A 23,777-nucleotide genomic window follows, 5' to 3' on the forward strand; every position below is an offset into this window, starting at 1 on the left:
GCTTCGGATTGACGCAGCTCTGACCATTGCAGCCAATTGGGGACTGAACCATCGGATGCAAGACCTCTCTCTCTCTCTCTCTCTCTCTCTGCCTCTCCTCTCTCTGTGTAATTCTGTGTAATTCTGACTTTCAAATAAATAAACAAATCTTTAAAAAAAAATAGACAAGATCTGTAAACAATCAATTCTCAAAATGTCAATTTTGTTCATACATATTACATTTTTTGTACTTTATTAGTTACCATATATCAGGGAAAAATGTTATTTGTCTTTTGAGGACTGGCTTATTTCACTAAGTATCATGATTTGCAGTTGTATATATTTTGTAGCAAAAGACAGGATTTCAAAGCTTACTCTCATTTTAAGGGTTAATGATTTTAATTTGAAACCAATGCAAATTTTTCTGGAAATCCTGAGACCTCAAGAATTACACTATATATATTCTATGTTCTATAAATGGAACAGTGGCTGGATAATAGCACATCTGTTTACAACATGGTTTATTATTTTAAGCCCACTGTTGAGACTACTGCTCAGAAAATGTTTCCTTTCAAAATATTACTGTTCACTGATAATGTACCTGGGCACCCAAGAGCTCTGAAGCATGATAGATAACGATTTCTACATTACATTGTTTTCATGTCTGCAAATACAACATCGATTCTGCAGTCCATATATCAAGATTAACATCAGGGGCTGGTGGGTTAAGCAACCACCTGCAATGCCAGCATTCCACATGGGTGTGTGTTCGAGTCCCAGCTGCTCCACGTCAGATCCAGCTCCCTGCTGATGTGCCTGAGAAAGAAGTGGAGGTGCCAGGGCTCCTGCACCCATGTGGGAGACCTGGAAGAAGTTCCTGACTTCTGGTTTCAGGCTGGCCTAGCCCCAGCTATTGTGGCCATTTGGAAAATAAAAGAGCAGATGGAAGATCGATCGAGCTCTCTCTCCCTCTAACTTTGCCTTTAAAATAAATAAATCTATTTTTTAAAATTCAACTTTCAAATCTTATTATATCACCATCAGGCATTTGATCCTATTTATATGGTCTCTTTAACACTTAATCTTATCTATATGTTCATTTTAACACTTAATATGATCACTTTATCAATTAAGATGACATTTTTACCACCAAGTTTAATAATAGAATTAAAAAGGAAGGAATGTCCAACATGAGAAACAGTCCACACAGCAGACTCACAGAATGAATTCTGCTTTAAGTAACATTCTGACCTCAGAATCAGCCCTTAAAGCTTCCTGGAATGGCTGAAAAGTCCATGAGAGCATTTCATGAATGGAAAGTGAAGACATTGCAGCCAAAAATGTTCTACATGAAGGATCTCTGTGAGAGAGACCACAGTGGAAAGAACTGGCCATCAAAGAAGGATGTACTTTTCTCTAAATGGAGGAGAGAACTTCCATTTTACTATGGCCTTGTCCAAATACTGATGGAGTTTGTGGACTTAAAAGGCTTCCATAGCCTAGGTAGCTCATTTCAAGAGCCTCAGGTGGTCACTGACTTCATACATAAGAGTGTTAATTGTAAAATTAAAAACAGGAGTCACTGTGCACTAACCCTCCATGCAAGACCTCTGTCTTCAATGGGTTGTATGGCGAGTTAACTGTAAAGCCAGTTCTCAAATAGTTTTTGTGTACTTTGTGTGTGTGTGTGTGCAAACTGTTAAAATCTTTATTGAGTATAGAGTTGGCCTTCTGTGTACAAAGTTAACTGAAAATGAGTCTTAATGGTGAATGGGACTGGCAAGGGGAGAGGGAGGAGGAAGAGGGGTGGGAATGTGGGTGGGAGGGCTGATACGGTGGGAAGTTCCTAAAGTTCTACTAATGAAATTTGTATTCCTTAAAAAGTGAATTAAAAATTTTTTTTAAATATTACTATTTAAGAAATTATTCATAAGGCTAAGCTGCCATAGATAGAAATTCCTCTAATGGATCTAGGAAAAGTAAATTGAAAATCTTTTGTAAATGAGTCACCATTCTATATGCCATTAAGAACAGCTGGGATTCCATCTCATCAACAAAGAAACAGGCAGACTGAAAGTAGAAGAATGGAAAAAGATATTGCAGGCTCACTAGGCTAATCCTCCACCTGCGGCACCAGCACCACAGGTTCTAGTCCTGGTCAGGGTGCCAGATTCTGTCCCGGTTGCTCCTCTTCCAGTCCAGCTCTCTGCTGTGGCCCGGGAAGGCAGTGGAGGATGGCCCAAGTCCTTGGACCCTGCACCCGCATGGGAGACCAGGAAGAAGCACCTGGCTCCTGGCTTCAGATCAGCACAGTGCGCCAGCCACAGCAGCCATTGGGGGGTGAACCAACGGAAGGAAGACCTTTCTCTCTGTCTCTCTCTCTAATTCTGCCTGTTAAAAAAAAAGATATCACATGCTAACAGAAAGCAAAAAAGAGTTGGTGTGGCCATCCTAATATCAGACAAAATAGACTTTAACAACAATACTGTTAAAAGAGACAAAGAAGGGCACTATGTAATGATAAAGGGATCAATTCAACAGGAAGATGTGACTATAATAAATGTATATGCGCCCAATTACAGGGTACCTGGCTATTTTAAAAAAATGTTAATAGACCTAAAGGGAGACATAGACTCCAATACAATAGTAATGGAGGACTTCAGTACCCCACTTTCAGCACTGGACAGATCAACCAGGCAGAAAACCAGCAAGGAAACAACAGAGTTAATCAACACTATAGACCAAATGGATCTAACAGATATCTACAGAACTTTTCACCCCATAGTGGCAGAATACACATTCTTCTCATCAGTGCATAGAACTTTCTCTAGAACAGACCATATGCTAGGTCATACGGCAAGTATCTGCAAATTAAAAAAAAATCAAAATCATACTATGCATCTTCTCTAACCACAATGGAATGAAACTGGAAATCAGCAACTCAGGAATCCCTAAAGCATATGCAAACACATGGAGACTGAACAACATGCTCCTGAATGAACAGTGGGTCACAGAAGAAATCAAAAGAGAAATCAAAATATTTCTAGAAATAAATGAAGATGACAATACATCATATCAAAAGGTATGTGGTACAGCAAAAGCAGTGTTAAGAGAGAAGTTTATAGCAATCAGTGCCTACATGAAAAGATTGGAAAGGTACCAAATAAATGAGCTATGAATGCATCTCAAGGACCTAAAAAATAAAACAACAAACCAAACCCCAAATTAGTAGAAGGAAAGAAATAATTCAAATTAGAGAAGAAATAAATGAAATTGAAACCAAGAAATAATACAAAAAAATTAATGAAATGAAGGGCTGGTTTTTGACAAAAATAAATGAAATTGACACACCACTGACCCAACTAACCATAAAAAAGGGGGGGGGGGAGACGCAAATCACTAAAATAATGATAAAAAAGGAAATGTAACAACATATACCACAGAAATAAAAAGAATCATCAGAAATTACTACAAAGAGCTGTATGCCAACAAATTGGGAAACCTAGAAGAAATGTACAGATTCCTAGAAACATACAATCTACCAAAATTGAGTCATGAAGATACAGAAAACCTAAACAGACCAACAACCAAGATGGAAAGTGAATCAGTATTAAAGACCCTCCCAACAAAGAAAAGCCCAGGACTGGATGGCTTCATTGCTGACTTCTGCAGACATTTAAAAAAGAATTAATTCCAATTCTTCTCAAGCTATTCAAAACAATTGAAAGGGAGAGAATCCTCCCAAATTCCTTCTATTAAGCCAGCATCACCTTAATTCCTAAGCCTAAAAAAGATAAAACATAATGAGAACAACAGACCAATTTCTCTGATGAACACAGATGCAAAAATCCTCAACAAAAAACACATCAAAAGCATCATTCACCCACATAAAATGGGATTTATCCCCAGTAGGCAGGGATGGTTCAACATTCGCAAATCTTTCAACGTGATATATCACATGAACAAACTGAAGAACAAAAACCATATAGTTATCTCAATAGATGCAGAGAAAGCATTTAATAAAATACAATATTCTTTCATGATGAAAACCTTAAGCAAACTGGGTATAGAAGGAACATTCCTCAACACAATCAAGGCAATATATACGACAAACCCATGGCCAACATTCTATTGGATGAGGAAAAACTGGAATAATTTCCCACTAAGATCCAGACCCAGACAAGGATGCCCACTCTCAACACTGCTATTTAATATAGTCCTGGAAGTTTTAGCCAGAGCCATTAGGCAAGAAAAAGAAATCAAAAGGATCAAATTGGAAAGGAGGAAATCAAACTACCCCTATTCGCAGATGACATGATCTTATACATAGGGGATCCAGAAGACTCCACTGAGAGACTATTGGAACTCATAAAAAGAGTTTGGTAAAGTGGCAGGATATAAAATCAGCACACCTTTGTATACACAAGACAATGTCATGGCTGAGAAAGAACTTTCAAGATCAGTCTCATTCACAATAGCTCCAAAAAGAATCAAATACATTGGAAAAATGTAACCAAGGATATCAAAGATCTACACAATGGAAACTATGAAGCAATAAAAAAATTGAAAAGTAAATTAAAAAATGGTAAAATCTTCCATGTTCATGGATTGAAAGAATCAGCATCATCAAAATGTCCATACTACCAAAAGCAATTTACAGATTCAATGCAATCCCAATCAAAACAACAATGACATTCCTCACAGATCTAGGGAAAAAATGTTAAAATTCATATGCAAACACAAGAGACCCCCAGTAGTTAAAGCAATCTTATACAGCAAAAACAAAGCCAGATGCATCACAATATCAGATATCAAGACATACTACAGGGCAGTTATAATCTAAACAGCCTACTACTGGCACGAAAACAAACACGGAGATCAATGGAACAGAACAGAAATTCCAGAAATGAATCCATGCATCTACAACCAATTTATCTTTGATAAAGGATCTAAAATCAATCCCTGGAGCAAAGACAATCTCTTTAACAAATAATGCTTTGGAAACTAGATCTCTATGTGCCAAGGTATGAAACTAGACCCCTGCCCTACACCTTACAAAAAAATCCACCCAAAATGGATCAAAGACCTAAATCTATGACCAGATACTATCAAATCATTAGAGAACATTGGGGAAACTCTGCAAGATATTGACATAAGCAAAGACTTCTTGGAAAAGACTCCAGAAACACAAGGAATCAAAGTCAAAATTGACAGTTCAGATTAAATCAAGCTGAGAAGCTTCTGTATTGTAAAAGAAACACTCAGCAAAGTTAAGAGGCAACCAACAGAATGAGAGAAAATATTTTCAAACTACACAACTGATTAAGGGCTAATATCCAGAATGTACAAAAAGATCAAGAAATTCAATAACAACAACAAAAAACAATCCAGTTAATAAATGGGTTAAAGACTTGAACAGGAATTTTTCAAGAGAGAAAATTCAAATCACCAACAAACATTGTAGAAAATGATCAGGCTCACTAGCCATGAGGGAAATCAAATAAAAAATACAATAAGGTCTCACCTAACTCCAGTTAGAATGGCTCTCATACAGAAATCAACAAACAACAAACGCTGGCAAGGATGTGGGGAAAAGGGTACCTTGGTCCACTGTTGATAGGAATCTAAACTGCAACTATTATGGAAGACAGTATGGAGATACCTCAGAAAACTGAATATAGATCTACCAAATGATCGAGCCATCCCACAGGGGGATTTACCCAAACCAAAAGAAATTAATATATGAAAGAGTCATCTATACCTCCATAAGTCACAATAGTTAAGATATGGAATCAACCCAGATGTCTATCAATTGCTGACTGGATAAAGAAATTATGGTATATATACACTATGGAGTACTACTCTGATGTAAAAAAAAATGAATTCCTGTCTTTTGCAACAAGATGGTCACAACTGCAAATCATTATACGTAGTAAAATAAGGCAGTCCCAAAAGGACAGACATCATATATTTTCCCTGATCTGAGGTAACTATTAGAGTACCTGAAATGTAGGGTATTGGAGTGAAATGGGCATTTTGAGAATCAATGATTACTTATAGCCCTTGTCTCTTCCACTGAGGAACAGTGTCTTGTTTTCATTCTCTTCATACTATTTATTGAACTCTCTTACTTACAGTAGGGTTAACTGTACTATCATTAAGTATACTGAAAATAAATCATTATAAAAATTAAGAGTGGGAATCCGAGAGGGAGGGGGAGAAAGGATTGGAGCATGGGTGAGAGGGGGGTGGAAATGCCACTATTTTACTAAATCTGTATATATAATATACATGAAACTTGTATAACTTAAATAAATTTTTTAAAAAAAGAACAATTATGATTCATGAGAAGAGGTCAAAATATCAACATTAAGAGGGGTTTGGAAGAAGCCAAATCCAACCATCATGTATAACTCTAAGGAGTTCATGACTTCAGTGGAGGAAATAACTGCAGATGTTTTGGAAACAGGAAAAAAAAAAACTAGTAAGTGGGGCCTGAAGACTGAATGAATTGCTGAGAATTCATGATGAAACTTTAACAAATGAGGAGTTGCTTCTAATGGATGAGCAAAGAAAGTAGCCTCTTGAGATTGAACCTACTCTTGGTGACGATGTCGTGAACATTGTTGAAATTACAAAAAATTTAGAATAACATATAAACTTGGGCAGTAAAGCAGCAGCAGGGTTTGAGAAGACTGACTCCAGTTCTAAAAGAAGTTCTACTGTAGGTAAAATGCTGTAAAATATCATCTCATGCTATAGAGATTTTTTTCAGGAAAGGAAGAGTCCATCAATGCAGCAACTTTCATTGTTGTATTAGTTTAAGAAAGGAGAGGGTATTGTAGTGCAGCAGGTCAAACCATCACTTGGAAAGACTGCTAATGCTCACCCTGGAAAGCAGTAGATGATGGCCAGGCCCTTGGGTCCCTGCCACCCACAGGGATTGAGTTCTGGGTTCCTGGCCTCAGCCTGGCCCAACCCCAGCTTTTGTGCCCATCTAGGGGATGAACCAGCAGATGGAAGATCTCTCTATCTCTCTCTGTCACTGTGTCTTTCAAATAAATGAAGAAGAAAGAAAATAGAATAAGACACTGCCACAGTCACTTCAATCTTCAGCAATCAACACCGTAATGATTAATCAGCAGCCTTCAACATGAGGCAAGATTCAACCAGAAAAAAGATTACAACATTACCAAAGCTCAAATGATAGCATTTTATAGTAATAAAGTATCCTTAACATATTATAATTTTTTAGACAAAATGCTATTATACACTTAGCAGACTACAGTACAGTATAAACATAATTTTTATGTACAATGGGAAATACAAAATTTATGACTCACTTTCTTGCAGTATTAATTTTATTGAGATGGCCTGGAATAAAATGCACACTATCTCCAAGATGTACCTGTACTTAATATAATGAATGATTGTTTTGCTCAAACTAAATAACTGGTCCCAAGTTGTAAATGATACTAATTCTTACAGTGCCTTTTTTAATATAATGTTAACATACCTATATTATTTTTACAACTCAATTCTCCCACAATTTTTCTTTCCTCAACTTTTGACAAAATTTCTTAATTCATATAATGTAGTATATCATCATTCATCCTTCACTTGTCACAAAAGTATTAGTACATTTCAGTTATAGTCTTTTTTACTCATGTATATTCATTTTATTTGAAAGTGAAAAAGAGAAAGAGAGATCTGCCATCTGCTAGTTCCCTTCCTAAAATCCCACAACAGCCAGGGTTAGGTCAAGACCAAGGCCAGACTCTTAGAACTCAGTCCACGTCTCCCACATGGTGGCAGGAACCCAAATACCTAGACCACCACCTGCTACCTGCTATGGTGCACATTAACAGGAAACTAGATTAGAAGTGAAATAGCTGGGACTCAAACCAGGCATTCCAATATAGGATACTGCCATTCTAAACAGAAACTTAATCAAGGCACCAAATGCCCCACGACTACCACCACCGCTGTTCTTTTGAGCCTACAATACTACTTGGTCCCAACTGAATACAAATGCTGGCATTACAATCAAGCAGCATTACTCAGTTTAAGTATAGATATTTAATTTTAAATTTGCTTATACCAAAGTATTCTAAATTATAATTCAATCATAAAATTTATAAACTTCCAAGTAGATTCTGATTTCAGAAATATTAGCCCACACTGACTTCATTCATTCACCATGTACTCATTAATTCATCTTGAAGATCCCCTTCAATGCTTATTATCTATGAGGGAAAATACTGTAAACTATTCCTTGGTAATAAAAGAAATAAAAGGAATTTTGTTCTTTTTTAAAAAAATCTTAACTATAATTCTAATCCACTTAGAAATCATTTAAATCCAAATCCAGTCCTCTATTTGCTTTGGCATACTCATTCAGTTAACTACTGTCTATGGCTACTTTTACACAAAAATAGCAGAGTGGAGTAGCTGTAACACATACCATATGGAGCCTGCAGAGTCAAAGATACTATCTAGCCTTTTATAAAAAAGTTTGCCAGCCTCTAATTTAACTGAGAAGAAACTAATCATATGGACATTATATATAAGCCATACATTTACTGGTAAAAATGTTGTATCCTTTTTACTTAAGAAGAAAATGTAAAATTAGTTTAAATCATATAAGTCAGGAACAATAAAGCAAACAGAGTAAAATGTTAACAATATGTGAATCTGGGTAACAGGCATTTTGATAATCTTTGTACTATTCTTATTCTTGTAATATTTCTGTAAGTTTTAAAATTATTTGTTAAATAAAATGTTAAAAACAGACTATGATTCAAAAGCCCAGAGTTGGAAGCAGTCAAGTAATATCTGGGTAGAACTGAGAATAATGGTATGAAAAAGCACTGACAGGAATATATTTCCATCACCAGTATATTTATCACATCTGCATTAAAGTAAAATACTGCAGAGAGTTTGGATTAGGCTAAATAACATCCCCCAAAAATATACAAATCTTATTCACCTGGGCTAGTAAATGTTATCTTACACAGCAAGAGGGACTCTGCTAGTATGATTAAAAATTTTTAAATGAGAGGTTTATCATATACTATCCAACTGAGCTCTAAATATAATCACAGGTGTCCTTTTAAGAGAAGGAGTTTTCACTACAGAAGAAAGTCTTATGAACACTGAAACACGATGCTACACTACTGGAACTGAAGATAGAAGAAGAGTTAAGGAATGCAACTCCAGAAGCAATATAATCAATTTAAATAAAATATTATCATTTAATGTATAAAAATGAGTCTAAATTTAAAGTTCCATTTTGAATTTTGAAATACCCAGTTTTCTACACAAAAGAAAATATAAATCAAAATTCTCCCTGTCTTTGTTATAATCCATTTTATGTAACTTCTATCAATTACAGTATTAGATGGAATTATCTACACTTGATCTTAGTCAAAAGGCAGAGAGGCAATAGATGGAATTATCAATAGCCAAACTCTAATGATTACTTTAATGTTAACACACAGAATAAGATTTATAAATATAACTTAAACAATTAAGAAAAATTAATCTTAATTTTTAGCTTTTAGCATTCTATAGCCAAAATATATAAAATGTAAATAAACTAAATATTAATTTATGAAAATAGCTTTTAAGATTACTTTATATATACAAAGGCATCCCTTTTTATAAAGATACATCCAGGAAAGTCTTCTGGCATGTCATAATCTGGTCCCTCATATAACATCTCTGCTTAACTCTCCCCTGCATAATTCTCTCAGTCAACAGGAGCCTTTTCAAGATAGTAGATCGAAGCTGTTTTGAAAAGAATATAATAAACTAATTATACTACAGTGTATTTTCATGAAGATTTAATATACTACCTTCTCCACAGGTTATATATAGTTTAATAATCTACAGGTTATGTATAGTTTAATAATACAAAGAGCATAAATGAATTTCCAATGCTTTTTAACTTCAGGCATTAGTGACAGGCTGCTGAGTCCATTTTTGAAGGAAAAAAAAGGCTACTCAATGATCTTAGGCATGAATTATACACTGATCCCTCTCAAATTTATAATCTTTAGCACCACAATCTCTCATTAATCTGAGCTACTACCTGACATTTTCACTTGCCTGTTGAACAATCTTCTCAACATATCCGAAACTAAATTCTTGATTATTACCTTCTACCTCTTTCACTAGTGTGTATCATCACAGCTTATCACTTATCCAGCTGCTAAAAGGCAAAGTCCTTGTCATTTTTAAGTTCTTTCTCTCACACTCCACATCTAGTCCACCAACCAATTTGAGATTCATTAGGATGTAGGTATTAAGCCTTTCCAGATGTTAAAAGAGAAATGCTTCCATGATTGTTGGTAAGTGCAGTCATCCTTCAATATACGCAGGTGACTAGTTCCAAGACCCTCAGCATACACCAAAATCAGTGGATGTTCAAGTTCCTTATCTAAGATGATCTAGTATGCACATACAGAACTTTTTTTTTTTTTTTTTTGATAGGCAGAGTGGACAGTGAGAGAGAGAGACAGAGAGAAAGGTCTTCCTTTGCCGTTGGTTCACCCTCCAATGGCCACCACGGCTGGCGCGCTGCGACCAGCGCACCGCGCTGATCTGATGGCAGGAGCCAGGTGCTTATCCCGGTCTCCCATGGGGTCCAGGGCCCAAGCACTTGGGCCATCCTCCACTGCACTCCCTGGCCACAGCAGAGAGCTGGCCTGGAAGAGGGGCAACCGGGACAGAATCCGGCGCCCCGTCCGGGACTAGAACCCGGTGTGCCGGCGCTGCAGGCGGAGGATTAGAACTTTTTTTTTTTTTTGACAGGCAGAGTGGACAGTGAGAGAGAGAGAGAGACAGAGAGAAAGGTCTTCCTTTTTCTGTTGGTTCACCCCCCAAATGGCTGCTGCAGCTGGCGCACTGCACTGATCCGAAACCAGGAGCCAGGTGCCTCTCCTGGTCTCCCACGTGGGTGCAGGGCCCAAGCTCTTGGGCCATCCTCCACTGCACTCCTGGGCCACAACAGAGAGCTGGACTGGAAGAGGAGCAACCAGGACAGATTCCGGCACCCCAACTGAGATTAGAACCCATGGTGCCGGCGCCACAGGCGGAGGATTAGCCTATTGAGCTGCGGAGCCTCCCGCACATACAGAACTTTAAATCATCTATAGATCCCTTATAATACCTAACAAAGTGTAAATGCTATGTCAATAGTTGCTATCTCTCTGTATCTCCCTCCCTGTCTGGAATTCTGCCTCTCAAGTAAATCTTTTTAAAAAATAATAATAATATTGGAATAGTGATGCACACTATAAAAACAAATCAAAACAGAAAAGAAACATTAAAATGCTAAGCACAGATTTAAGACTTGGTTCTAACTAGTTGGAAAAACTAAATTCGCTAGAGAGAAAGATTGTTTATTTTTCAGCATTCCACAAAAGCTAGAGGTCACAGAATCCTACAAATCCAGAGACAATAGCAGTTACAAATATTTCAGCATTTAGCAAGGAATATAAATGCCTAGCACAGAATACTCTGAATTGTTTGGTGAACCACAATTCAGTCCCTGTTTCTATTCTTTGTCTACACTTACCTCCTTGGAAATCTCATTCAATCAGATGGCTTTAACTATCATCAACTATTTCCAATTTAATATCATTAAGCAAACCACTCTGGAATTTATATCTACAGTACAGACCACTCTCCATCAAATCCTAGAGCCATATATCAAACTGCCTCCTCAATCTTCCTTTTTGGAAGTCTAAAAGACTTCTCAGAATTCATTTAAGAAAACTAAAGGGATCTTTCCCTTAAAATCTTCTTTGTATCAGTTAATAACAACACGTTTTCCATTTGCTCAAGCCAAAAACCTTAAAGTTATCTTTGACTCTTTCTCTCATCCCCAACATCCAATCCATCAGCAAATCCTACTAACCCTATTTTAAAATTAAATTCCATATTCAAGCATTATCATCTCCACTATTACCAACCTGTCCATGCTACCATCACCCTGCACCTAGACTATAATTATAGTGGTAGCCTCTTAAGTGGTACACTGCACCCATAATCTGTTCTCTAGGAACAGGCTGAACAGGGTTGGAATTTTTGGCCCAGCATTTGGTCATGGAAATCCTGGGTGCTGCCTCTCCTTGCCCTATAGCTCCAATTCTCTTACTGCTTCTCTTTATTCCATGCACCTAAGGCTTTAATTTTGTCTCTAACAGAATAAAAGCCATCTAGTTCAGAGAGTAATGAGGCAGGGCTTCCAGCCTATCCTTCAGACAATGGGATGAGCCCTCTTGATCACACAAGACAATCTTTTCCAAGCTCACCCTCAAACACCACAGCACAAACCACGAGAAAAGAATACCCATAACCAGCTGTACACCTATATGACATCTTGAAGAAAATACAGCAGGTGGACTTCCACCCATCCTACCCTCATAAGTTTACGGTTATTTCTCTTGAGGGAGAAATATAAGAGAGCTAGGTAGACATTAGTTTGTGTGTGTACAAAAATAGGTAGGTATATGCTAGCCTGTGTGTCTTCAGGAGCTGAAAAAATGGGATTTTTTTTTTTTAAGATTTATTGGTTCATTTGAAAGGCAGAGTTAGAAAGCAAGAGGCAGAAAGAGAGGTCTTCTATCCACTGGTTCACTCCCCAGTTGGTTGCAACAGCCTGAGCTCTGCTGATCCAAAGCCAGAAGCTAGGATGTTCTTCCGGGTCTCCCATGCAGGTACAGGGGCCCAAGGACTTGGGCCATCTTTTACTGCTTTCCCAGGTCATAGCAGAGAGCTGGATTGGAAGTGGAACAGCCAAGACTCGAACTGGGGAGTGAACCAGCAGATGGAAGACTTTCTCTCTGTCTCTGCATCTCTCTGGCTCTAACTCTACCTCTCAAATAAATAAACAAAATCTTAAAAAAAAAAAATAGGAATGTTTATGTGGTTGAATGAGGGCAATAAATGTAGAAGCAAGCCTTGAGAGCAGACTAGCCTTCACATACTAAAGTCTTGCCTCTATTTCATAACCTTGTCAGATAGGTCCTAACCATCTGGGTGGGCAGGGGAATGAGGGTGGAATGGATTTTCAGGTCCATTATGAAGTTCTGGGGGGATTTTTGAGAATTCTACATCCAGGAAGTCCACCACCCAGCAATATCTCAGAAAAGAGGGGTGAGGGGGAGGAGAAACAAACAACCCATAACCAAATGCATTTAAAACACCAGTCTAAATGTGGACTGCACTCTCCATCATTTACTGAGATGCCTACCTGGTCTGTCAGGTACATTTCCTTCATTAAATTTGGCTAGCATGCTTGTTTACAGTTAAAAACAAATAAGTGAATGAATGAATTTATGAAAACAGGGTGTGATGAAAAAATTCTCATTACTACTTTCCTTTTTAAATAGTCAACTTTTCAAGTATGTTAGGAATAAAACTTTATTTTATTGCTCTTACAAAAAAACCTGGTTTTTCTAGGTATGAAGAACTTAATCAAGTACACTACCAGTATCTTATTTCTCCACAAATTTAAAATAGGGCGATTATTCACTTTTCATTTTTATTTTTATTAAATCTCTAAAGGAAAATGTAAGGTATCTAAATTTCTTCAAGACAACCTATGATTTTATCACTACCTTATATTACCCTAAAGTAACTAATTACGCACTTGTATTTTTGACAATTCTGAAAAAAATACTTTAGGGTAAAATATACATGAGTTTGACCTAAAAGACTTTACATTTTCTAAATCAAACAATCACCAAGCTTTTACAGCTTAAATTATTCCATGGAGCTTAAATGCTTTTTCTTGTAGTAAATACTGCCACCCAGTGGCATATCTTAAAATCTAAAACCAATGGTTGAAATATATGAAAAGCTAAAAATTCAAGAACAAAATTTTGTTCAGAAATAGGACCTATTCCCACTACATATAAAAGAAAGGTTAAATTCACTATTTCTACATTTCTAGACAGCCAAGATATGGACAAGAAATCAGATATCAAGCCATGAAATAACATGGAGGAAACTTAAATGTATATTGCTAAGTAAAAGGAATCAATCAGAAAAAAACTTAGATATTGCATGATTCCAGCTATAATCACACACAACAAGGATAACATAACTGCAATCTCATATGATTATATCATCTAGTGACACTGAAGCCTTCTCTGTTAAATGTGCTCTAGCACGTTCACACAACAACAAAATCACCTAATGATCCATTTCTCAGAATGTATGCCATCACTAAGCAATGAGCTACTGTATATGACATTTGGGAAATGGTAAAACTATGCAGACAGTAAAAAGATTAGCAGGTGCCAGTGGTTGGGAGAGAGAATAAAGAGTAGGAAGAGAATAGGGGGTTTTTACATTAGAGAACTATTCTGTACAATACTATAATACTGGATACATTTCATAACACATTTGACCAAATCCATAAAATACCCAACACCAAAAGTGTTTGGGTGATAATGGTGTGTCATACACACTTGCATCAATAGCTCCAAATGTACCACTCTAGTAGGATATCTGGAGAGGGTGAAGGTAGAGGGTAGGTGTGAAATTTCTGTACCTGCTGCTCCATTTTGTTGTGAACCTAAACCTGCTCTTAAAATGAAATCTATTTTTTATTACATTTATTTATTTTGTTTATTTGTTTGAAAAGCATAGAGACAGAGATCTCCCATCTACTGGTTCACTCCCCCAAATCCCCACAACAAACAGGGCAGTGCCAGGCCAAAGCCAGAAGCCTGTCTCTCATATGGGTGATAGGTACCCAGGCATTCAAGCCATCACTGCTGTTCCCCAGAATGCGTATTAGCAGGAAGCTGGATTCAGAGCAGAACCAGGACTTGAAATCTCATTTAGGATGTAGGAGTCTCAAACAGCCTCCTAATCACTGTTCCAAGTACCCGCCTTTAAGTCTATTTTTTAAAATTAACTTTAAAATTAACTTCACATGAATACTCGAGTCTCCACACTTTTATTAATCTATTTAATATGTATTTATCATTTGACAACCTAAATTATGACAAAATTAAACATTACACACTAAATTTGATGCTTCTCAAAGTGCTCCATTCAGCACTTTCTATATTCTTTACGATTTCAACTTTTAGTTTTTTGTTTTCTTCTTTTCAGAGTCAGAAAGAGAGAGCTCCCATCTGCCAGCTCAGTGCCTACATGCCTTCAACAGCTGGGACTTGGCTAGATATGGAGCCAGGAGCCAAGAACACAATTCCGGTCTCCCACGTGGGTAACAGGAACTCAATTACTTGGGCCATTACCACTGCCTCACAGAGCGACTACCCAAAGGAAACTGGAGTCAGGAGCTAGAGCTGGACATCAAACCCAGGCACTTCTACATGGAACATGAGTACCTTAAGCAGCATCTTAACTAACTTAACTGATCCACTCCTAGCTTTTGGTCTTTAAGAGCTTTCTACAGGAAAAGGGGGATGACTTTAAAGGTACCATTTATCCTTTAGATATACTGCTATGTAATCTGAAAGTCTCTCAAAGAGTAATAAGTAGAAGAAAAGATTAGGAAATAATTAGATGAGAAAGTTAAAAAGGGAGAAACATCAATGGCTGACCAGAAGCCCTAAAAGTTCTATATAGAAAAACTAAAGCAAAGAAGAAGTAGGATCAGCAAGGGGAAAATCTTAGGAACAGGATCCAAGACTATATAAATTTAGGCTTTCCCTCTGTGTTCTCTTAAGAAAATTTTAGCTTCTAAAGGTAACATTATTTTAAAAATATTTACCTGCATAGAGCCAAACAAAAGTCAACCAATATCAAAGAATAAAATATAGTAGAGGTAACAACAATCTGTTTTTCTAACATAAAGAATCCAGTTCCAGAAGCTGACACTGTGGTGTGGGGGGTAAAGCCATCACCTGCAGTACCCACATCCCGTATGAATGCTGGTTCAAGTCCCGGCTGCTCCACTTCAGATCCAGCTCCCTGCTAATGCACCTGAGAAAGCATCAAAGAATGGCCCAAGTGCCTGAACCCCTGCCATCCATGCAGGAAGACCCAGAAGAAGTCTCTGGCTTTCGTATGGCCCAGCTCTGGTTGTTATGGCCACCTGAGGAATAAACCAGGGGATGAAGATCAATAGATCTCCCTCCCTCCCTCCCTCCCTCCCTCTCTCTCTCTCTCTAATTCTGCCTTTCAACTAAATAAATAAGTCTTCTTAAAAATCCAATAAAATGAAATCATCTTTTAAAAAAAACTGAATTCCAGTAACATCTTATATACAACTTCCAGATTTGCATCTGCAGCCTTCATAGTCAAACGTCTCTAGTTCTTTGATCATTTCCCACTCATTTGCAAATCTCTCTCCTTTCTTGCTCTCTCCTTATATCTCTGAGCCTCTTCATTCTATACATGTGAAATAAAAGCACAATTTCCTCCTAATTATTGTGGTCATAATTCCACCTACTTTTGGCTATGCTTCCTTAAATATAGAATCCTGTATTCATAGTGAATGTTGTACAAATGTATTGCTCTTTTGTTTTCAAAACTACTGAAATGAGATGAAAGCTAAAAACAACTGTAGGATCAGTTTAATGGAAAAAACTGTGTATATGAACTATACTTCTACTTCTCCCTTTAAGAAACCTGATTTGGCATACTAGTGATGAGAATAATAGAATGTGAAAAGGTCAATACGCGAGAGCCAGAAAAACCAAAGGTAGTATTTTGAATCAGATCTGTATTATAAGACCCCAGGAAAACATAGCATTTCAAAGAAGGACCAATAAAAATAAAGAACAGAAAAGGGATAGAGGTGTTCATAGGGAACATTGTACAAACGTACTGCTCTTTTGTTTCCAAGGCTACTAAAATGAAATGAAGACTAATGTAATCAAAGACAAAAAAATACTGTGTATATAAATTTAGACTTCAATTTTTCCCTTAATTTAAATGTAATACCATTACATTTAATGTACCATTCTCCCTATAGAAAAGGACATTATTTCAGCTTCAAGACTGAAAAGAAAAAAACAATTATTATCTGGAGGCACTTGGTGAAGATGAGTCACAAATGATTAAAATACTCACTTAAACACATGTTCCTACAAAATATTTTAAATAATCAAAGAACACTTAGAAATTTGTATAGGCCATACACGTAATAGGTAACCAAATTTAATGTAGTTGGCATCCTTAATATTAACTAGTAAGATAATGTAGGCTTAACATAGGCATAATTTGGTGCCAACATTGTGGTGTACAGGTAAAGTGGCCGCCTGTGATGCTGGCATCCCATATGTGCACCAGCTCAAGTCCCAGCTGCTCTACTTCCAATCCAGCTCCCTGCTAATGCATCTGGGAAAGCAGCAGAGAATGGCCCAAGCACTTGGGCCCCTCTATCCATGTGGGAGACCTGAAATAAACTCCTGGCTTCAGCCCGGCCCAGTCCCAGCTGTTGTAGCTATTTGCAGAATGAACCGGTGAATGGAAGAGCTCTGTTTATCCCCCTCCCCTCTAACTCTTCCTTTCAAATAAAATAAATCTTGGGGGGGAAAAAAAGGCATAATACATACAAAGCCCAGGGGCCAGCGTTGTGGCACACTGGATTAAGCAGCCACCCACAATGCTGGCATACAATATAGGCACTGGTTCAAGTCCTGGCTGTTCCACTTTCCATCCAGCTTCCTGGTAATGCACCTAGGAAAGCAGTGGAAGATGGTCCATATCCTTGGGTCCCTGCAACCACTTGGGAGACCCAGATGGAGCTCTAGGCTCCAGGCTTTGGCCTGCCCCAGTCTCAGCCATTGTGGCCATTTGGAGAGTGAACCAGAGGATGCAAGATCTCTCTCTGTCTCTCCCTTTCTCTGTCTCTCCCTCTTGCAGTAACTGCCTCTCAAATAAATAAGTCTAAAAAAATGTAAAGCCTAAAATAATTCCTGTAAGTAAGTAGTTAGCATATTTAGTAGCATTTTCTTCAGCGACATTTTTTAGATACAATCACACAAAGGGCACATTTCCTCTAGCTATTACTTAAGTCTGATTACTGACATTACTGATTATTACTTAAGAACTATTGGTACCATAGCTATACTGCATTATAACACAGATGGATACTAGTTTTTGGATTATGTAAATACTGAGTCAAAGTTACCACTTTAAACAAATTTAATATGTACTCCCAAAAGAAGCTCTCAAAATGTAAATACAATTAGAACGAAGTACCCTCTGGGAGGGTAAATAAATGGGCAACTAGACATATTTCTCAAATTAATTCCCCAATTACAAAATTTATAATTTTATACCTAAATACTTAAGTAAACCAAAACTCTTCAGTGTAAGTGTAAAATTAATCTTTGATGACAGATACTTATGACAATTATTTAGAAATTGTTTTCTGAGGAAGCTTATTTTTAATAAAATGCTCTTTCAAAAACAGCCACAAGAGGTCAGTCTTTCCTTAAGAAATGTTTAATATCCTGCCGTACCTTGGAATATAAGCATTTATTTTTCCAATATACAATTTGTTATCCAGTATAAATAAAATTCGAATACAATGCGAGTTAAATTCAGTGACATCATTAATTTTGGGGGCAATTCAACAAAAAATTACAAAATATCATAATGATAATATAACCACAATTTAAAATAAGCTTCATATATAATTTCATGCAAACCTTAAAACAGCATGTAGGCAAAATCTCCACCAATTCTATTTATGAAGAAGCAGATTATTAGAAATTTGACTGCTAATTTCTAATTTGAACAGTCTAAAAGTAGAAATGGGCCAGCTCTGTGGTACAGCGGGTAAAGCTGCCACCTGCAGGGCCAACATCCCATATGGGTGCCAGTTCAAGTCCTGGCTACTCCACTTGTGATCCAGATCTCTGCTATGGCCTGAGAAAGCAATAGAAGGTGGCCCAAATCCTTGGGCCCCTGCACCAGTGTTGGAGACCTGGAAGAAGCTCCTAGCTCCTGGCCTTGGATCTGCCCAGCTCCAGTCATTGTGGCCATTTAGGGAGTGATCCAGAGGACTGGAAGATTCTCTCTCTCTCTCTCTCTCTCTCTCTCTCTCTCTGCCTCTGCCTCTGCCTCTCTGTAACTCTGCCTTTCAAATAAATAAATAAATATTTAAAATAAAAGTAGAAACAAATATATGTGACTCAGATGTACAAACTACAGGAAAACGAACATAGAAATTGTATTAATGTTAGTTACATGACTCAATATTTTAAAAACCATTATACCAGCCAGCGCCGTGGCTCAATAGGCTAATCCTCCACCTTGCGGCGCCGGCACACCGGGTTCTAGTCCCGGTTGGGGCGCCGGATTCTGTCCCGGTTGCCCCTCTTCCAGGCCAGCTCTCTGCTATGGCCAGGGAGTGCAGTGGAGGATGGCCCAGGTGCTTGGGCCCTGCACCCCATGGGAGACCAGGAAAAGCACCTGGATCCTGGCTCCTGCCATCGGATCAGCACGGTGCGCCGGCTGCAGCGGCGGCCATTGGAGGGTGAACCAACGGCAAAGGAAGACCTTTCTCTCTCTGTCTCTCTCTCTCACTGTCCACTCTGCCTGTCAAAAATAAAAAAAAAATAAAAAAAATAAAAAAAATAAAATAAAATAAAAAAAAAAAACCATTATACCACATGTGCTTACCTTGCCAACTATCATTGCAGACACACAATTTTTCTCCAGTTAAGTCACAGTAACCGTGATCTGGACTGCCACAATTGGCCTTACAGTAAGGAATATCACAAGCTTCACCCTTCCAGTATTTATCACATTCACAATATACTTGACTTGGAACAGAGATACTCGTTGTACACTTCCCATGACCAGAGCAATTGTTAGGACAAGAATTGATTCTGTAAAATATAATTCACATATACTCAAGCTCAAGATAACTCAAAAAGAATCTGGGTTGGTAATTTTTCTGTTGCATTTTACCTGCTTATTAACACATCTCACAATGCAGTTTTGATTTTTCACTTTGTTCACTTTTATCTGAAAGAATTCAGTTAGTATTCATTTGCAATTGGCCTTAGTTCATTGAGTTTACTTTACTACCAAGACTAGGACTGCACACTCTATCTGCAGGATCTGTATGGTTCCAATCACAATGTTTTATAAGGACTTAGCATCTCAAATGTTTTAAATATATATTTCAAAGAAAAATAAATTCATGAATAGCTGAAACTATATGAGAAGCCAAGATACAACTTGGTTCAATATTTAAAAAGCATGCTATTACCTATACCCTCTTATGAAAGAAAAGGGACATTTATCACACTATATTTTATGATCCTTTAACTGATTATATTCTACTATAATGGGTCTTCAAAAAGTTCACAGAAAATGAATATTATGAGAAAAGTATGCATGGACTTAATTTTTTGCATCAAAATAAGTTATTCTTCAATTCCACCTCTGCACACACATTCTGCAGGACCCTTATATATATCTAATCTACCTGTATATACACTTGGATACATCATAAGGTAAAGAAATATTAAGTTGCTGGTTCAAGGTTATTTAGAATTTTTCTCAATAAAAAATTCTCTAGTTATCAATTTCTACATTCATGAAAAAAGAGAATAAGTAATACAGAGTTCCTCTATGGTCATTCATGCAAAAGCATCTGAAAGCATCTCTGGCTGCTTCACTTCACCCCTGAATCTCTAGGTACAAAAAAATTATACAAAATGTCAGACACATAATAGATTCTCAGTCAATATTGTTGTTCTTACTGTAGAGGAGAAACCGAAATAGCCACTTATTTATCTCCTAAGCTTTACTTTTCTTATGTGTGAAATGGAAAAAACAGCCACCTGAGAGAATTTGCCCGATGGCAATTAAACAACGTAATGAAAGCAGATCATACAGGAGAGTCTCCAGAAGAGGAAAGGGCTATGAAAACGGGGCTCCTAGGCTCCTCTGCAAGTTCAAAGTCAAATACTTTACAGCACAGAAAGGCAGTTCAGGACTCTCTGAAACTCCACACCTCTGTTGCTACCAGTAAAGTAACACAGGTTTGTAATTGTTCACTTTATCATTGGCCAACAAGAAATTTTTAATTTTTTAATTAATTTTCAACGAAACAACTTGCTAGTACAATCTCTTCAGACTCAGAAATTATCCTGATATAGGCTTAGAATTTTGCAGCTTCGTAAGATTTCATGTCACTGTATAATTTGATGTTTAACTGTATAATTTGACATTTAATCTGCTCCTGATACATAAGACATTTATATAAACAAAAAACAAACTCTCAAGGAAAATTATAAGAATCTACTACAAGAGGAATTTTTTTTAAAAAATACTCACGAATAAAAAATGTTGAAACCAGTCAAATTGTATGCAGCATCACTAAAAAAATGTAACAGTGCATAGCCAGATGTTGTAACAACTTCAGGCACAGTTTCATTTCCCCTTACTTCAGGGACTATCAAACCACTAAAAGAAAGAAAATTGAATATTGTATATATCAATGTAATATGACTTTAACTACATAAAATTTATTCAAAAATATTCTTACCAGTATCATTAAGCATGTATATTAGAATGGACACCTAAAAAGAGAATAAATCTAAAATGAGTCCCTATCCATAACACAATTAGTTCTACAACTATTTTCAATAAATTGACTTCTACCCTCATGCTACAAACTACCCTCATGCTACCAAAAAGGGGACTGTAATGCCCCCTGTTGTCCTGCTGTCCATCCTATCAGACTACTAAAGTGTGATCTTCTATTTAACTCATAGGAAAAAGTTCACTTACAGCCACCTTGCTACTCTGACAAGTGACCTTATAGCTTTACTTTTTCCTACTGGCTGCAAATTCTCATAAAGCTAGAACACCAGCTGATTATAATGATGGAATTAAAGTTGTACACTTCCAACACACTAACTTAGGTCTATTGAGCAATTTTAAAATATATGCTTTTGGTGTTTCCTTTTTATATATATAGAATATTCTTAGTATATTTTTGAAATTTTTGACTTTACATGTATTTATTCAAAGGGCAGGGAAACAGAGAGGAACAGACAACAAATAGAGAGATCTTGGGGCTGGCACTATGGCATAGCAGGTAAAGGTGCCACCTGCAGAGCCGGCATCCCATATGGGCACTGGTTCAAGACCCGGCTCCTCCACTTCGGATCCAGCTCTCTGCTATGGCCTGAGAAATCAGTAAAAGATGACCCAGATCCTTGGGACTCTACAACTGTGTGGGAGACCAGGAGGAGGCTCCTGGCTACTGGCTTCAGATCAGCGCAGCTCCAGCCACTGAGGCCAACTGGTGAGTGAACCAGCGGAGGGATGATCGATCAATCTCTCTCTCTCTCTCTCTCTCTCTCTCTCTCTGTTTGTAACTCTGACTTTCAAATAAATAAATATTTTTTTTAATCTTCATCACTGCCCCACATCTGAAATGCACACAATAGCCAGGGCTGGGCAGGTGGAAACCAAGGTCTGGAACTCCCTCTGTTTCTCCCACACAGGTGGCTGGAACCCAATACTCAAGCTATCACCTGCTGCACCCAGGGTGTGCATCAGCAGGAAGCTTTATTGGAAGCAGAGAGAGGACTGGAACTCAGGCACAACAACACGGTATGTAGGCAGCCCAAACAGCACCTTAACCAGTGTGCCAAACGCCCACCCCTTGCCTTTTGCTTTTTTAAACTTTTTCATATTTGTGCAAAGTACATGGATATATAACCATTCCACTTAAATCCATATGCACACAAAAGAAAATTAACTATACAGGAGGACATAAAAATGGCCAAAGGCAAGAGTTCTAAGTTAGGAACTGTACTTTTCAAACTTCTTTATGCTTGAGGGAAAATTACATATCTTCTTTTAGTTATACCATAATGCCCTCTCTACATCTGTGAAAACATGCACTAACAGAAAGAAAAGAAGCTCCTAACAAACAAAATACACAACTCAAAATAATCCTATCCTTTAGACAAAGTGAAATTTAAGTTTAGGAACCACTAGGCACTGAATTCCCACATTCAAATCATACTTGACACAAATGAAATCTTAGTCAAATAGTTTATTTTGCAAACACATACTCAAATTCAAACAAGTTAAAAAGTAATCAACACTTGATTTACTGCCTTAGTAATTATTATATCTTGGTTATGTTTGTAAGGAAACAAAAGAATTTAAAAGGAAACAGTCAATAGAATTCAAATTCTAAAATACCAGCCTTAGTTACACATTCATATTTTTCATTGTAATGAGATTACATCAAAATAAGTACTTTTTTAAAAATAACAGTCCCAGGATTTACAACAAATCTAACTAGCTTGTCTCTAAAACAAACAAGAAATATTTGCTTGTTTAAGTGTTTTAAAACCAATAAACAAAAGGAAATTTCTGCTTATAACACACCAGACAATCTGGACCAACAGAATTCAATGTGTAAACTGGAAAATCAGAAAAATTACATAAAAACAAAAAAAAAATCACCTTTAAGCTATTACAGAACTAACCAGTTGAGTCCAGGTGTGAAGTCGCTGTGTCTATAAGCATTTGCTGATTTCAAAGTTGATGGTAAGGCGCAGGTATTTAGCTTAGAGATTAAGACACCTATATCCCACATCAGAGTGCCTGGGTTTGAGTCCTAACTCTGCTCCTGATTATATCTTCCCGCTGATGTGCACCACAGGAGGCAACAGGTGATGGCTCTAATTCCTGGGTCTCTGACACTGAGTTTCTGGCTCCCAGATTCAGACTGGTCCAGTCCAACTCCTCTGGACATTTAAGCAGAGATGAGTAGAAGGGAGTTCCATTTGGCACATGCACATACACACTTGCAC

The 23,777-nt window shown here is 37.3% G+C and overlaps 1 protein-coding gene across 13 annotated transcripts in view; it reads right to left on the reverse strand.

Annotated features, from left to right (window-relative positions):
* ATRNL1 (attractin like 1) overlaps nucleotides 1-23,777 on the reverse strand; it is an 814,147-nt gene that overhangs the window by 746,119 nt on the left and 44,251 nt on the right. For all 13 annotated transcript variants that reach the window (XR_011382205.1, XR_011382206.1, XR_011382207.1 and 10 more), the window contains exons 4-5: nucleotides 21,274-21,402; nucleotides 19,606-19,814 (exon numbers count right to left, since the gene is read on the reverse strand). Coding sequence is in view for 9 of the 13 variants with exons in the window: in XM_070057169.1 (XP_069913270.1) it covers nucleotides 19,606-19,814; nucleotides 21,274-21,402 (338 nt within the window). In the remaining 4 variants the exon portion in view is untranslated. The remainder of the gene's footprint in view (nucleotides 1-19,605; nucleotides 19,815-21,273; nucleotides 21,403-23,777) is intronic.

This window comes from Oryctolagus cuniculus, chromosome 15 (genome assembly GCF_964237555.1).
Source record: "Oryctolagus cuniculus chromosome 15, mOryCun1.1, whole genome shotgun sequence".
Lineage (NCBI taxonomy): Eukaryota > Metazoa > Chordata > Mammalia > Lagomorpha > Leporidae > Oryctolagus > Oryctolagus cuniculus.